General features: G+C 32.5%; 4 protein-coding genes across 4 annotated transcripts in view; all 4 read left to right on the plus strand.

Moving 5' to 3' along the window:
• LOC146538701 (uncharacterized) overlaps positions 1 to 14,542 on the plus strand; it is a 178,520-nt gene that overhangs the window by 150,083 nt on the left and 13,895 nt on the right. The gene's annotated exons all lie outside the window — the stretch shown is intronic.
• LOC146538707 (uncharacterized) lies at positions 23 to 2,756 on the plus strand. The gene is made up of 4 exons (XM_085187323.1): positions 23 to 855; positions 1,258 to 1,453; positions 1,838 to 1,938; positions 2,044 to 2,756. The coding sequence occupies exons 1-4, from the start codon at positions 687 to 689 to the stop codon at positions 2,511 to 2,513; spliced, it is 936 nt and encodes a 311-aa protein (XP_085043449.1). The 5' UTR covers positions 23 to 686; the 3' UTR covers positions 2,514 to 2,756.
• Positions 3,609 to 8,022, plus strand: LOC146538708 (uncharacterized). Its single transcript, XM_085187327.1, has 4 exons — positions 3,609 to 3,891; positions 4,260 to 4,412; positions 6,805 to 6,922; positions 7,314 to 8,022. Exons 1-4 carry the CDS (start codon positions 3,749 to 3,751, stop codon positions 7,446 to 7,448), a joined length of 549 nt encoding a protein of 182 aa, XP_085043453.1. The 5' UTR covers positions 3,609 to 3,748; the 3' UTR covers positions 7,449 to 8,022.
• Positions 8,146 to 14,534, plus strand: Coq2 (ubiquinone biosynthesis protein COQ2, mitochondrial). Its single transcript, XM_085187321.1, has 7 exons — positions 8,146 to 8,434; positions 8,714 to 9,030; positions 9,610 to 9,785; positions 9,979 to 10,126; positions 10,373 to 10,566; positions 10,871 to 11,059; positions 11,720 to 14,534. The coding sequence occupies exons 2-7, from the start codon at positions 8,718 to 8,720 to the stop codon at positions 11,897 to 11,899; spliced, it is 1,200 nt and encodes a 399-aa protein (XP_085043447.1). The 5' UTR covers positions 8,146 to 8,434; positions 8,714 to 8,717; the 3' UTR covers positions 11,900 to 14,534.

The following is a 14,542-nucleotide window of genomic DNA, read 5'->3' on the forward strand; positions in this document are numbered from 1 at the left end:
ATATACTTCACACTCGTTTACAATTTTCCTTTAAAAAAATACACTCGAATTTATAACCTACTTTTCTTTCAGAAGTTAGTTAAATAAAGATCCTTGTTCATTATTATTCGACGTTCAAGAACTCTATATCTGTCTACAATTGTGGGATTCCATATTTTCTTAATCTTTTAATGCTTTGATTCTATAATCCTTTAGTCAGAGAGAGTGAGAGCCCAAGCCACAACCGACTCGCTGCGACGGCCTCACACAATATTTTATTAGGAATATAAATTTTATTACTGAATATAAATATACGAATGACGAAATTATTATTGTATCAAGATATAGGTAATATTAAAATGTTTCACTTTATGAAGAAATGCTCCTTTGTACTTTAGTATTTTGCGGTAAGATTTTCTTAATTTTTTATAGCTTCCAGCTGTATACCGCAGAAGGATAGGTAGAAGGAACCTAGAACCCCTAGACCTAGAAGACACTCAGTCCATCAGTTCCGAGACATTCCATGTTCTTGCATAATGACCAGCGGAACTCGACGCTGCGTTATGTCTGATTACTAGAACAAAGAAATAAAAATATTAAATCTGAGATTATAAGGAACCGAACCCACAACGGACGAGCTTGTGCCACTGCGCCACGAGGGCCTCAACTGGATTAAGTAATTCTCCAAACAATACACATATATATGCATGAATAATAATAATTTGAATTCCTTCGTGTTTTTAGCATTTGTATATAGATTGGAAGCGCATTACTCTAACATTGTATCAAATGAAAATAGAAATCATCTGGTTCACGTTATCAAAGCTTTAAATGGAGAAGATAACAGTGACATAGACGACGGAGATAGAAAAGAAGGTAAATGTTTGTATTTTTAAATAATTTTTCATATAGAATCACACTGTATCCCGCTAATAGAAGGAAAGGCAGAGGAAATCTGTAGGCCAATATTTGGGCTTGAGATAAAATGTAAAGAAAGAAAACAGAGTTTGCGAAACTTTTAGTCCAACTTTTATCCGAATGCGGCGGAGCTCAAAAGGAGGGGTTATGTTTTTATCAAATAAATTTTGCATTGAATTATCGGGGCATTGCTTGTTGAGTGGCGGATCTAAATGCCGGGCTTCGCCTAAATTAAAATTTTTAATTTCCACAAGTAAGAATCGAACCCACAATTGCCTTTACAAGCACACGCTTGGGGACATGCGAGCCTCAGGCAATCAATATTTAAGACTTAAAATAAATCAATGTCAATATCACCAGATGACAATGATTTGAACGATGCGGAAAAAGAAGAAATTTTACAAGAAATACTGTTACTATTGAAGAAAAGTTATAAAATATCTGCAAAAGAAAAGGATAGCACCATCAATTCCGTTCACGATGGTTCTAGATTGTACTTTATAAAAAATCCTGAAATTTTAGATGAATATAAGAACTATTTGAAAGCTAAAATTTCGTGAGTATGATTGCTCAATCACTAAGGATATTTTCATTTTAAGTAAATAATTGAGTCGGCTTCGGCGTTGAGTTCCGCTACTCAACACGCAATATCTCAAGAATCCGGAGGAATGTGGGCAACAGAAGTATCTTAGCACTAAGTTCCCCGATTCTCTCAGACTACCCTGCCACGTGTGGGATACAGCGTGACACTAAAACAGAACTTAGTGTAATGTCAAAACTCCGTTCTCAGCTTTCTGCCGGAAGGCGTGTTGAATGAGGAATTCTCCCAAAAATAGGAAAATGGAAATAATGAAGTTCCCTCTAATGGCAATCGCACCCACAACCACCGGGTATCGTATCATAGTTAAGATGAAACTTATCACCTATCTTAAAATTTTAGTTATCCGATAAACTATAATCCAAGCGCAGATCTCAGCGAATATAACAAATACTCTATGAAGGATAATTTGAAGAACATTAAAAAAGCAATTCTCCGTCTGGGTATGTAAAAATATACATAAAATAAAGTACTATCGTAAAATAACTACAAAAGCTTCACGCCTGTACCTCTGTTATTAATATATAAAACAATTTATTTTATTCTAGATGCCCAACAAAATTCAGAAGATAATGAGTCATATAAGTTAGACGAGATTGAACATATAAAAGAAACAAGAAAAGATAATTCTAGAATAAAAAAAATGTTCCAAGAAAAATATAATTTAGATGATGACAATGATTATTTAAATGAACGGAATAAGAAATATGACAAAAATAATAAAAGACACAAAGACAGATTTACAAGTGGTGATTTCAAATTAAATGTAGATATTGAATCAGATGTAAACAGCGTTGAAAGAATAAGTCGTAGACCCTTCAATAATAAAATTATGAAAAACAAGGCAAAATCAAAGACATTCAATGAAATGAAATCATTTGATGATTTTAAACAAAGCAATAATAAACCTAATTCTGACTTTGCTTATAGAAAACCTTTAAATGAAAAAGCTGTATTTTCATTTGGTCGAACTCATGTACCTTATGTAGTTAAAAAGGGAATATATGATGATAAATAATTATTGTTTAACTTGTCATTTTGTTTTACTTATCATTTTAATACTGAATCATTTCGTGAACCTTCTCCTACTCCTTTAATACAATATTGTGATTTAATAAATTTGTAATATTAGTAACGAGTCCTCCTTACTAGTATTACAAATGTGAGGACATGTGCATAGAGCTGATCTCCAAGAGTCGGATGATGGAGCCAGGATCTGAATAGTGCAACTCTTCAGAAGTTACTAGTAAGCCACTCATATAAAATTTATAGCTCCGAGCTATTCTATAGCGCTTTGTATAAAAAGACGTCTCTTTTAGTTTTAAAGTATATATGTATATATTATACAAACCAGACGAGAGCCAGTCGGGCTTGCCCACCGAGGGTTCCGTACAAAAATTTTTATAATTGTAAATAAACCGGAAATACCCTTTTTGAATTTTGATTCCTTCTTTAGTGTCGAAATACACATTTTTTGCTATATAATCCACTATAACTTTTTTTAAGTAAATGTAGAAATATCATTTTTTCAGGAAATCATGAGGCCGTAGAGTACAGCCTGTACTTGAGTGTATACTTTGAATTTCAACTCGATATCTCCAAGCTTGTCTGACATAAAGGCTCTTAACAGACAGACAGACGGATGACAAAGTGATCTTAGAAGAGTTCCTTTTTTTACGTTAAAAGGTACGGAACCCTAAAAAGAGAATCAATATACAGTGTAAAATTTTATAAACTAAAAAAATGTTATTGTGTGGTATAATGTATTTCAATTTCCAAAGTAATTTTGTTGTAAAACATGAAAGGAGTAAAGTTTATTTATATTTTAACTGGTAAGTTATTTTAGCTTTACACAATGTTACCTCGGGCACTTAGAATGTGTGATGTTCATACTCAATGACTAGTTATTTCCAAGCTGCGGTTAAAAGATAGTATGAAATATTTTTAGTTTTAGCCATAGAATGTAAGTGCAGAAAATATGATATAGAAGAGGAAGCCCACAAGTTATACGGTGCCAGCTTCTCAACTGTAGTCCAAAAGTTTAGAAAGACACCCGAATATTTGAAGATATTGCAGAGTCAAGTAAGTTTTCTTATATTTTTCCAGTTTCACGCTTGGCCCCGCATACAGGATGGGCAGAGAGGACCATGTTTTACGACATCACATCACAAATGCACAAGACACAAGCGTGTGATTGTGCCAAAACAAGCTAAAAATAAAAGATGAACGAGGAGTTATGTCTGTTAAATTTAGATGCAGAGCTTGAAGCAACAACTGACTGAAGTCCACGAACAAATGTTCAACTTGCGCTTGTCAGATCTGTTGGTGGCAGTTCTGCCAGTCATTAAACTGAATACCTCTAAGAGCTTCTTAAGATCACAAACACCATTTAAAAGGTAAAAATCTATGTATCTATGTATAGTTATATATAATGCCTCCAGAATGCGGCGGAACACCGGGAATAGATCAAAAGTGATAGGTTGTGGATTCGATTACCATTCGAGAAAATTATATATTTATTATTTTAATTTCCTCGCCCTGATAACAAGGCAAGGCGCGGCGTTGAGTTCCGCCACTCGATTCAGAATTTCTCGGAAAGTGGGGACATTTCACGTTGTATTTAACACAATTTCAAAAAGCTAAAAACTAGCTTTATACGGAAAAAGAAGCAATAAGATAGGGTAGGGTGGTATAACGTAGTGCAGTTTGTAATCAAAGGCTTATAAATTGTTAAATACGATTTTTCTGTTATTCCAATTTTTAGATATACAATTAAATTTAAAAAACGAAAAACAATAGCAAAAAGAAGACAACATGAGTCTCCTGTCAATTTTCTAGATAGTTATAATAAACTCCATTCCGTTCTTACGCTCGAAGAAAGAAATAAAATAAAAGATTTGGCTTTCGAATATAGTGGGTGAGTTTCAATTAATTAACATTGATTCTACATATATTATGCTATCTTTTACATGCGGCTTCGCCCGCGTGGTCAAATTAAATAATTAAGAGTAGCGTATGACGCGTTCGCAGGACGTTCTAGTCTTTGACTGTACCGGCGTACCGACTGTACGCACAACGCCAATAATAAATGATTTCAACAAAAACATATTTTTTAATTCAAACAAACAAATAAACTCTTAAACTTTATGGGAATTACGAGTATATTACATTTTTCAGCTTCACGCCGTATTCGGAACAGAGCAGGGTAAGAAGAGGTTACTTAATATAGTAAAACATTCCTTTTCCCACGCACTGCAGATTGTTTGTGACCTTGTCTCGTTACCCTGGTCAGAATTAAGGTAGGTCAAGGTCAGAGTTAAACTATTGTAAATACATTATTAAAGGTTATATGAATTTGCAAATTTTAGTGTGATCAAAGTGGGTCTTTTGACAGTAATTTAATGTGTGAATTATGCGGTTTAACTTAAGCTTAATTTTTATATTAATTTATTTGTGGACCTCTAATTTGAACCCTACTTCGTGATAAAATTTAGCTCTGTTTCTAACTTCGTGAGTTTGTGTCCCCTATTTCGGGTCACAAGTTTTTACCTCGCGAGTGAGGTTTTATAATAAAAAAAATTAACACCTTTATTGGTTTGGATTGTAAAGAATTTGTAAATAAAAAAAAATAGGTAGATCAGCTTAACGACATTAAAACTTTCATTAAAAAAATCAAATCAAATTAAATCATCTTCACGCTGTATCCCGCACACAGCAGGATAGGCCTAGGTAGGTAGGTAGGAAGATAGGTAGGTAGGTAGATAGGTAGGTAGATAGGTAGGTAGGTAGGTAGGTAGGTAGGTAGATAGGTAGGTAGGTAGATAGGTAGGAACCTAGTGTTTTTAAAACACTCCGTTCCCCACTTTCTGCGGAATTTCGGAGTCACAGCATGTTAAGTGGCACAACTCAACGCCGTGCTTTGCCTGAAATATAAATTTAAATAAATATTTTCTATTTTCTATACTATTCCTATTTTCATCTCCTGGAGTGGGGATCGAACCCACAACCAGTCGGTTTTACAGTCACACTTTGTACTCCTGCGCCACGAGTAGCCCCAACTTTTATAATTTACAAATTATATAAGCTCAGTTTTAAAAAAACTACATTTTTGAACGTTTATATATTTTTTTTATAAAAAATATATAAAAAAACTCAAAATTCAACTTAATTTTTTTGAAGCTAGGTATGCCAGTTTATAGAACTATATATTTTCGCAACCAGTTTGTACGGCGTTTTGTGTTTAGTAGGTATATATTATATTCCTGAAAAATTCTTGAAAAAATAAAAAGATCTTTATTTAGACTTATAACAAGACTAAGATAAACACTATTAACAAAGACAAAGAAGTCAATGTGCTGATTTTACGTAGATTTATTTGTCACGAAGTTAGAGAAAATAATGAAATGTAGGGGATCTTATTTCGTGTTACTGATTTTAGTAACTTCCGCAGTTCTGTTTATTCAGTATTTTTTACATTATGTAAAGTAATCATTAACTACCACGTATATTCGATAAAATACACAAAAATAAATTATAAAGGTTGATTAAAAAATAAAATTACATTGGCAGTACCTATACGAATTTAGCTTAAAATTACCAATTCAGGTTACCTTTAAAATAGTAATATAGAAATTTAAGTGGACAAAACATATACCGAATTTCGATCACGAGAAACTTTAATAAATACAGTAACTGATTTTAAGCTATAAATTTAAATTATCTTATTTATAACATAAATATAAATTTATTAAAAAGTATCTAAGATTTCCCTAATTCGGTAGTTACACGAAATAGCGGACACTTGATAAATAAAATGTCTGCTATTTCGTGAATCGATTTATTGCAATTTTAAAAGAATTTTATGCTTCCATCTATTTTTTTTTTCAATAAATTGTTTTTTTATAGAATACAAAAAAGCATATATTCGATGTTTTATTCGAATAATTTACCTTTGTCTTTCTACAACCTTAAGAAATTCTTACGCTAGTCTTACGGTCGCAAGCATCGCAGACACGTTACAATGCAGTTTGTAGGCAACTCTGCGTTTAAAATGTCGCTATACGCTCAATTTTATCATTAAAATATTGTTACTTAGTTTTTAGACAGTTGAAAGTATAAAGATTATATACCAATATATAGTTTCCGTAAATAATACTTAAATTGCTTATTATTTTTGCCAGAAGCAAAACTCACGAAACCACGTACTATCACGAAGTTACCGTCACTTACCTTAGTCTGTCAAGCGTTACGTTGCGCCATGGCCTCTAATATTAGTATAAATTATAATATTATATTAAATCGTATTTTAGAAAAGCTGTCCATGACCTAATGGATCGATGGCTGCCAGATGGTACCCAGAAACATTCAACCAAGTTGCCCGATGGTGGCGATCAACCAACGAAGACCACAAAAGAACACGTGCATGTGGTACGATGTTTCTCTCTCAATTTCACGCTATGAACCTCATATAACAGGGTAGGCAGACGCGTGACGTTACTATATATAATAGCGACTCTTAGTCACCCGCAATTTTGTTTGAGTGGAGGACCTAAAATGAAGAATCCTTTTTTTCCTTCTTGCTCACTAACACAAAAACAACAACGGCTTTTTGCTTTATTTATCACTATAAAGCAAAAAGCCGTTTTCCCCCATTTCCATAGTAATCTCTTGATGCCCCCTACACTCCTAGCCTACCTACAGGACTAAATTAAACTTTCTATGTCTAGTAGTTCTGGTCTACTCGGAACTAGACGAAAGAGTGCGTATATTTATATACATCGAGCATTAATTCAATATATTATGTGTTAATTGATCACAGGCAACATCGACAACTGAAAGTTCAACAAACACTGAATCTGGTTCCACTGACACGACCATGCCTCACCACCACCACCAATACTCTACCGTCGCTCCGGAAAGTTTAAGGAACTTTCAAATTCCGAAAGTGAATTGATTAAATATATATTCAATTTGTTTAAATCGAATGCAATGGTTTTTATTCGGTACTCAGTACGGTGATGGGACATAGTACATAATAATATACCAAAATAAAATCAGAAGAAGATAATTCTTCTAGATCCGCTCATTTTCGTTTAGAGCCATTTCTATTTTTATTATAGTGGCAAACAGCAGTCCCTGGACTGATGTAAATAAATTACTTTAATTTTTCATTTGCTTATCAACCACTTCAACCATTTTTCGACACTGAAGGACAAACATCATTTTTATCTTCATTGGAAAAGATCGGTTCGATCTGCACAACGTTTACACTGTGTTTCTTCATCTCTATGCAATCTGGTCTTAAAAAGACATTAAATTGTTAATTTGCTAAATCTATTTTTTTTTTAATTATAATGTTCTAAATGATTTAAAGTTGAGTTTTTTGTTTTAAAGAGGTGTTAAGGTGATGTTGCATTATCTCTAAGTTTTTAAACATAAACAATGTAACATTTTGGAATATCTTGGAATCTCCTTGCTCGTGGTACCGTGCCTAGTGTACAACCACTGTAATATCTTAAAGAAGCTTGAATAAAATTGCAGGCATGTTTTAATTAGTGTTTTACCTTTTATGTTAGTAAAAACAGAAATATATAATCTGTGGTCCTTGTCACTCCCCACTTGCATTGCTTGACACTTTGCCGTCATGGATCAAAAATGTGAGAAATACGCGGTTATTTCGATTTAAAGTGAATAAAATTACATAAAATTTGTGTAAACTTAATGAAAATATTATATAAAAATATAAAAAAGGCGTCATTTATTGTATTTGTAGTTTTAAATATGTTTTTATCTTTATGTAAAATGAATTTTTTTCACTACTCATGTGATTTAACATAACCTTGTGCAAAAAATATTCACTTTAAAGATATTTTTTCCCTTGTTTCTTAATTATTAAAATAAAATCCAAGGTCAGCGCAATTATTTTGATTTTGATTAAAGGTAAAATAATATTTTTTATGTTATTTGTTAGTGTTACGTCATAATATTGAAATAATTTTCCTTAAGTAATATTTGATATTGTTAATTTGACTGTCTAGAATTAAATTTACAGGTGTAATTCTAAACCTATTTAGTTGAATTCACGAAATTATCGCATTAAATTGGAAAGAAGCTATTATTTGGTGTTTAATGTTTATTATCCATTATATCAAAACATTTTTTTTTTGTTTTTGAATATTTTTTTTACTTTGTAATATAAATTTAAAAATGTTGTTCTAGAAAAATGCTTCGCCCTATACTAAAATCTTATAAGCCATTAATGAAACAAGTGCTAAGACAGTTTACAAATAACAAATCTACCTCAAATTTTAATCACTTAAGTATAAAAAACCAAAACCAAAAAAGTTTTTATAATATCATAAGAATATATTCTATACAAAGGGACTCTCATAGACAGAAAGTGGTTATAGAAACCACAACACCTAAATTAGTTATTGATAAACTAAATGAGAAAGCAGATTCTAATAAGTTAAAGTTATTGTGGAATGAGAAGATAGATCCATATGTTAAATTATCAAGATGGGATCGACCGATAGGTGAGTAGTAGTGTAATATATACTAATATTATGAAGCTGAAGAGATTGATGAAATTCACTAAGGTCAAGAACTACTAATGGAATTGGAAAAAAGAAACATTTAACAAGAAAGGCTTTGCTGTATTACATGGTGCAATTTTTTTACGCCTTATGCTATATTAAGCCTATAGCAAAGCAGGCAGAGAGAAACTTATATTAAGACATTCTTCTCCCACTCTCTCATTTGTTTTTCAAGAAATGTTGAATAGTGGAATTAAATACTACACCTATCTACTACAATCATATAAATCAGCATCACACTGTATCCCACACACAGGAGGGTAGGCAGACAGAACCTAGTGTTAAGACACTCTGTTCCCCACTTACTGCCAAATTCTGGAGGCTTTGTGTGTTGAGTGGCAGAACTCAACGACACCCTTTGCGTCAACACCAGAGCAAAGAAATAGAAATAAAATCGTAAATAAATATTTCACTTTCTCAAGTGGGAAACAAACCCACAACCATCGCATTACAATCACACCCTTGTGCCGCTAAGCCACAACGACTTACTACAATGAAATAAGAATAACATTTTTTCAGGTGTATACCTCTTATACTGGCCATGCTCATGGTCAATAGCTCTAGGTTCCATTCCCGGTAATGTACCTTTCAGTACTTCGGTGGAAATAGCAACTTTGTTTCTATTCGGCGCAGGTCTAATGAGAGGTGCAGGTTGCACTATAAATGACCTCTGGGATAGAGATGTGGATGCTCAGGTAAGTGAATTTGCAGTTGTGGGAGTTGGATTTTATTAAGATTATATTTCGAAAATTAAGTTTTGTCAATAATATTTAAGTAACCCAAATGAGTGTTCATAGCCATGAATCAAGATATCTTCAGCCGTTTCAAGATAGTCAACAATTTCTAATTGTTGACTTTATAATTGTCAATTAACTTCTCCTATTACAGGTAGAAAGAACCAAAAATAGGCCTCTTGTATCCGGAGTGATATCGAGCAAGCAAGCTATTTATTTTTTAGCTTTGCAGCTTAGTTTAGCTTTGACTGTGCTGTTACAATTGAACTGTTATAGTATTGTTTTGGGCGCTAGCAGCATGGGTGAGTTTATTGTTTTTTTTTTTGTTTTTTTAGGTAGGGTAGATGTAATTAAGTATGAAAAAATTGTAGTGTCTGTTTTCTGATGATTTTAGTATTTTTTTTAATTGAAACGCGGCGTTGAGTTTCACTCAACATGCAATTCCCAAAGACTTTGGCAGAAAGTTCCCATGTTCCCTATGTGTGAAATACAGCATAAAGCCTAATAAAAGTGGAATAAAATTTATTAAATATTGTTTTCTTTTACAGCTCTAGTAATAACATACCCTCTTGCAAAAAGATTCACAAATTACCCTCAAATATTTTTAGGGGCGACTTTCAATTGGGGGGCATTATTAGGTTTTTCAGCTATAAATGGTTACCTAGATACAAGTGTATGTCTGCCTTTGTATCTATCTGCTTTGTCTTGGACAGTATTATATGATACTATTTATGCTCATCAGGTGAGAAAATATGTGTTACAATTCTGTGTCGTCACTTAACATTCGAGCTTTTGTTTAATCAAAGTGGAGGGGATGAATTAAATATAACTCGCTCGACTGATTATCGAACGCACCATTCAGTTACAGGGTTCACAGTCAGTCATAAAAAAAATACAAACTTATTATTAAAATAATTTAGTGTCAAAAAAATGATTATAATGAATAACGAGAATAGAAACCCCACGGTGTTTTGTTGAAACTCAACGCTGCATTATGTTAACTAGAGTGGAATTTAACAAATCAAACATTTTTTTTCTTATTCCAGGATAAACTAGATGACGCCAGGCTTGGTATAAAATCCACAGCGTTAACGTTCGGTCAAAATACAAAACCGGCGTTGACATTATCCCTGGCTGCCAGTCTTACTGGCTTCATAGTGGCAGGCCAGTCTGCCAATCTGTCATTGCCATATTATGTAGCGTTGGCCATGTATGCTATACACGCAGGGAGACAGGTGAGTAGAGTGAAGTTTGTGAAGTTCATGTGTCATTGAAATTGAAGTTTATGAAAATCATTGTTTAATTGTATTTGGGATTTTATGTTTTACGTTTTTTTGTATACAGCAGGTTAGGCAGGCAGCTTCAGTACTAAAAAAAATCTCAATTTTCCTCATTTTGTCTGTGTTATAATCTTTATGCGTCATATTAGATAACAAGACAACGCCTTACTTTTGTTTGATTACAGAGGGGAAGTGAAAATAGTTAGTGTAATCATTCCTCGAGTGTGCACCGAACCCACAACCGTCGTGTTTATAATCACACACTGTCGCACTACGACAGATTCCCACTAGAAGAAATGAAATATTTCATATTTTCATTTCCTCGCTCTGATAAGGACAGAGCAAGACAAAGGAAAGTGGGGAATGGAAATGTATTTATGGGGACGGAGTGTCTTACCATCTGATTCCCAGGTTACCATCTGATTCCCAGGTCCTAAAAAGCAGCCTCCTGTAAGTCTACCTTACAGATACAGCGTGAAGCTCAAAAATACATATATTCACGCCAAAATTGTGTTAATTGAATTTACAAATAAAATTAATATTATATTAATTATTAATTAATAAAATTTTAAAAAGGAGAGGGAAATATAGTCACAGATTATATATTTTTTACAGATTTACACATTGAATCCAGATAATCCAGACGACTGTGCAAAGAAATTCAAATCTAATTCAATGGTAGGTTTTATTATTTTATTAGGCATATTAGGCGGAGGATATAGTCAATATATGGAGAATAGAGAGAAGAACAAAGGGAGTGAGAACCTCGAAGCTGCTAAAAGTTGTTTTTTTTAGCTAAAAGTTATTGAAAAATTCATTTGAAGTTGGTTTTGAGTAAACTATAATTATGGACACTTTACATGTTAAATTCGGTTTTGAACGGACTAAAATTATTGAAACTCAATTTGAAGTAGGTTTAAAAAGAACTTCAGCTGAAGTTTTAAGTATTTGGATGTAGTTGCAGTGCAGTTTTGGCAATTGTAATTAAAATTTATATTATGTGCTGTGCTGTAATAATAAAATGAAAGTTTCATGTGAACTTAATTTTAACTAAGTACCTACTCAACTACACTAACTAACTAACTTACTAAAATGTTTATTATAGTTAGACTAGAAAACGCTGAACTTTGAATTTACCTATTAATAAAAATATAAACATATTTGTATTGATGCTCAAAATCTTAATTAAATTTCTAAAATTATACTTTGTACCACACGGACGGAGGGGTGTCGAAACAAAATGTTATATAACGGTAGGTGGCTGGCGGTTTCTTCAAATATTTCTTCCTTGGATTCTTTCTTCTATTTTTTACCTATTTTTTTTTTATTTTCCTTGCTCCTATGTGTGCTTGACGACTACGCACCTTGCTACCTATCGTATGCACGGAGCTATACCAACGAGTCGTTTTGCCTTTATTTAAGCTTATCGGATAGATTTACAATTCATATATATTAAATGTATACAAAAATATATATGTATCTATATATAAAACAATGTATTACTTAATTATTTACTATTTAAAATTTACAAAAGTTATTCATGATTTAATTGTGTCAATTATTATTTACGAACATTTACCACTTGTAAATCTGTTATTTTTCTATATCAACCTATAATAAGCTATATTAAATGATAGATTTTACAATTTTTAAGTTACTATATAAATACAACAGAAACTCGAAAAATATTATATAAAACTAAAAAGTGCATTGAATTATCGGTTCGGTTTGGTTCTTTATTTATGGCGCTTCGAGCGTGCCTGTTGAGCACTATTCACTTCGCCAATGTCACGTTGTATGGCATTGAATTATAAACTATCTATGTTTATAATTCAATTGATGTTATTGTTTGTTTATGTTATACAAATATTTAAAATTAACAAATAACTACTATTAATAATATCTATACCTTCGTATGACGTCTCGTCACACAACTAACGTCGCGACGTCGCGAACAATGTCTAGGATTTAAACCAAAGTACTATTTTAATTTATTTTAGTCTAAAAACAAGTTCCACTTTCAAGTTTTTTTTATATTTAATAATTAATTTTATTCAGGCTGTGGTTTATTTTTTGTTTGTTTGTTATAAGTAGGTGATTAGTTTTAAGAAATTGCAAAGGGTTTATTTAGCACGATAAGTTTGGGAAAGCTGCACTGGCTTCTAATGAATTATTTTTAATATAATTATATTGTTTTTTATGAAAAATTATTTATTACAAGCTTTCTTTCCCATGCTTATCGGCCTAGAGTGCTTAGTCCGTTTCACTAAAAGAATTACTTGTACTTATTTAGATTTTTTTCTTTCCAAGTGTAGAATGATATTTTAAAATTGTAAAAATAATTGCTTGTATTTGTAAAATATAGTTTATATATTGTACACATTGTATAAATGTTTTTTTAATGGCATTAAGTCTAAATGCGCTGGAAAATGAATGAAGTTGACACGTAGTGGCATTTTTTTTATTTTAGCTGCCTGTCCCGTTTACAGGGGCAGTGCATGTGACTGTGTGTGTGTGTGTGTGTGTGTGTGTGTGTGTGTGTGTGCGTGTGTGTGTGTGTGTGTGTGTGTGTGTGCAAACTCTCAATAGATTGTGGATTAGGTCCCCACTCGAGGAAATTAAATATTTAATATTTAATTACCTCGTGTCGGTCACGAGGCGCAAGCGTGGCGTTGAGTTCCGCCTCTTAACACGCAATGCCTCTAGAATTTAGCGTAAATAAGTAACTGAAATGTCTTAAGGCGAACATAGTGTCTTAACACTAGGTTGCCAAGTTTCCACTGCGCACCTATGCTGTTGTCTTGATATTGTTAATATTTGGTACCATTTTATCTTGTATTTGTATCTGTGAATAGAATCACTAATTATGTTATTGGTCAATAATTGTTTATTTTTTGTTAGTTTTCTTTTTCTTCATTTTTAAATGGAGAAAACCTTAGAAATAGTACGGAGGCAATTATAACATATACTAGTAAAAGTGGGCAGGTGGTGAACAGGACCAGGGGCACAACGTGTGAATGCAAATGGGACGGGTATGGGTTTGATTTCCACTTGGAGGAATGAAATATTTAATATTTTCACTTAGGTCTGGTGACGAAATCAATGTATCGAAAATTTTATAAAAAGTAAGGAATGAACTGTTTTTACACCTGGTTTCCCTGTCCCTGTTTCAGCGTGAAAAAAAAATATTAAAAGGAAAAAAATATACATATAGCGTGTTTTACTTTGAGAGAGTATCCGCGAAGAGAACATTGCGTAAAGGTCGCGAATTCAAGTCCTACTTCATAAAAAATTAAAGCTAATAATCTTTTATAAGGAACTTTAATGTATACTACTGGTGTTGAAAAATATATAATATTAAATACGTTAATTTAATATTAATTGGTTATGTGTTGTTGATATTATGACGTTAATAAATAGTTCTTGCCTATTCATGTT

Source organism: Heliconius melpomene, chromosome 6, assembly GCF_056956725.1.
Source record: "Heliconius melpomene rosina isolate 202511_hmr_F chromosome 6, ASM5695672v1, whole genome shotgun sequence".
In the NCBI taxonomy this organism is placed as follows: Eukaryota; Metazoa; Arthropoda; class Insecta; order Lepidoptera; family Nymphalidae; genus Heliconius; species Heliconius melpomene.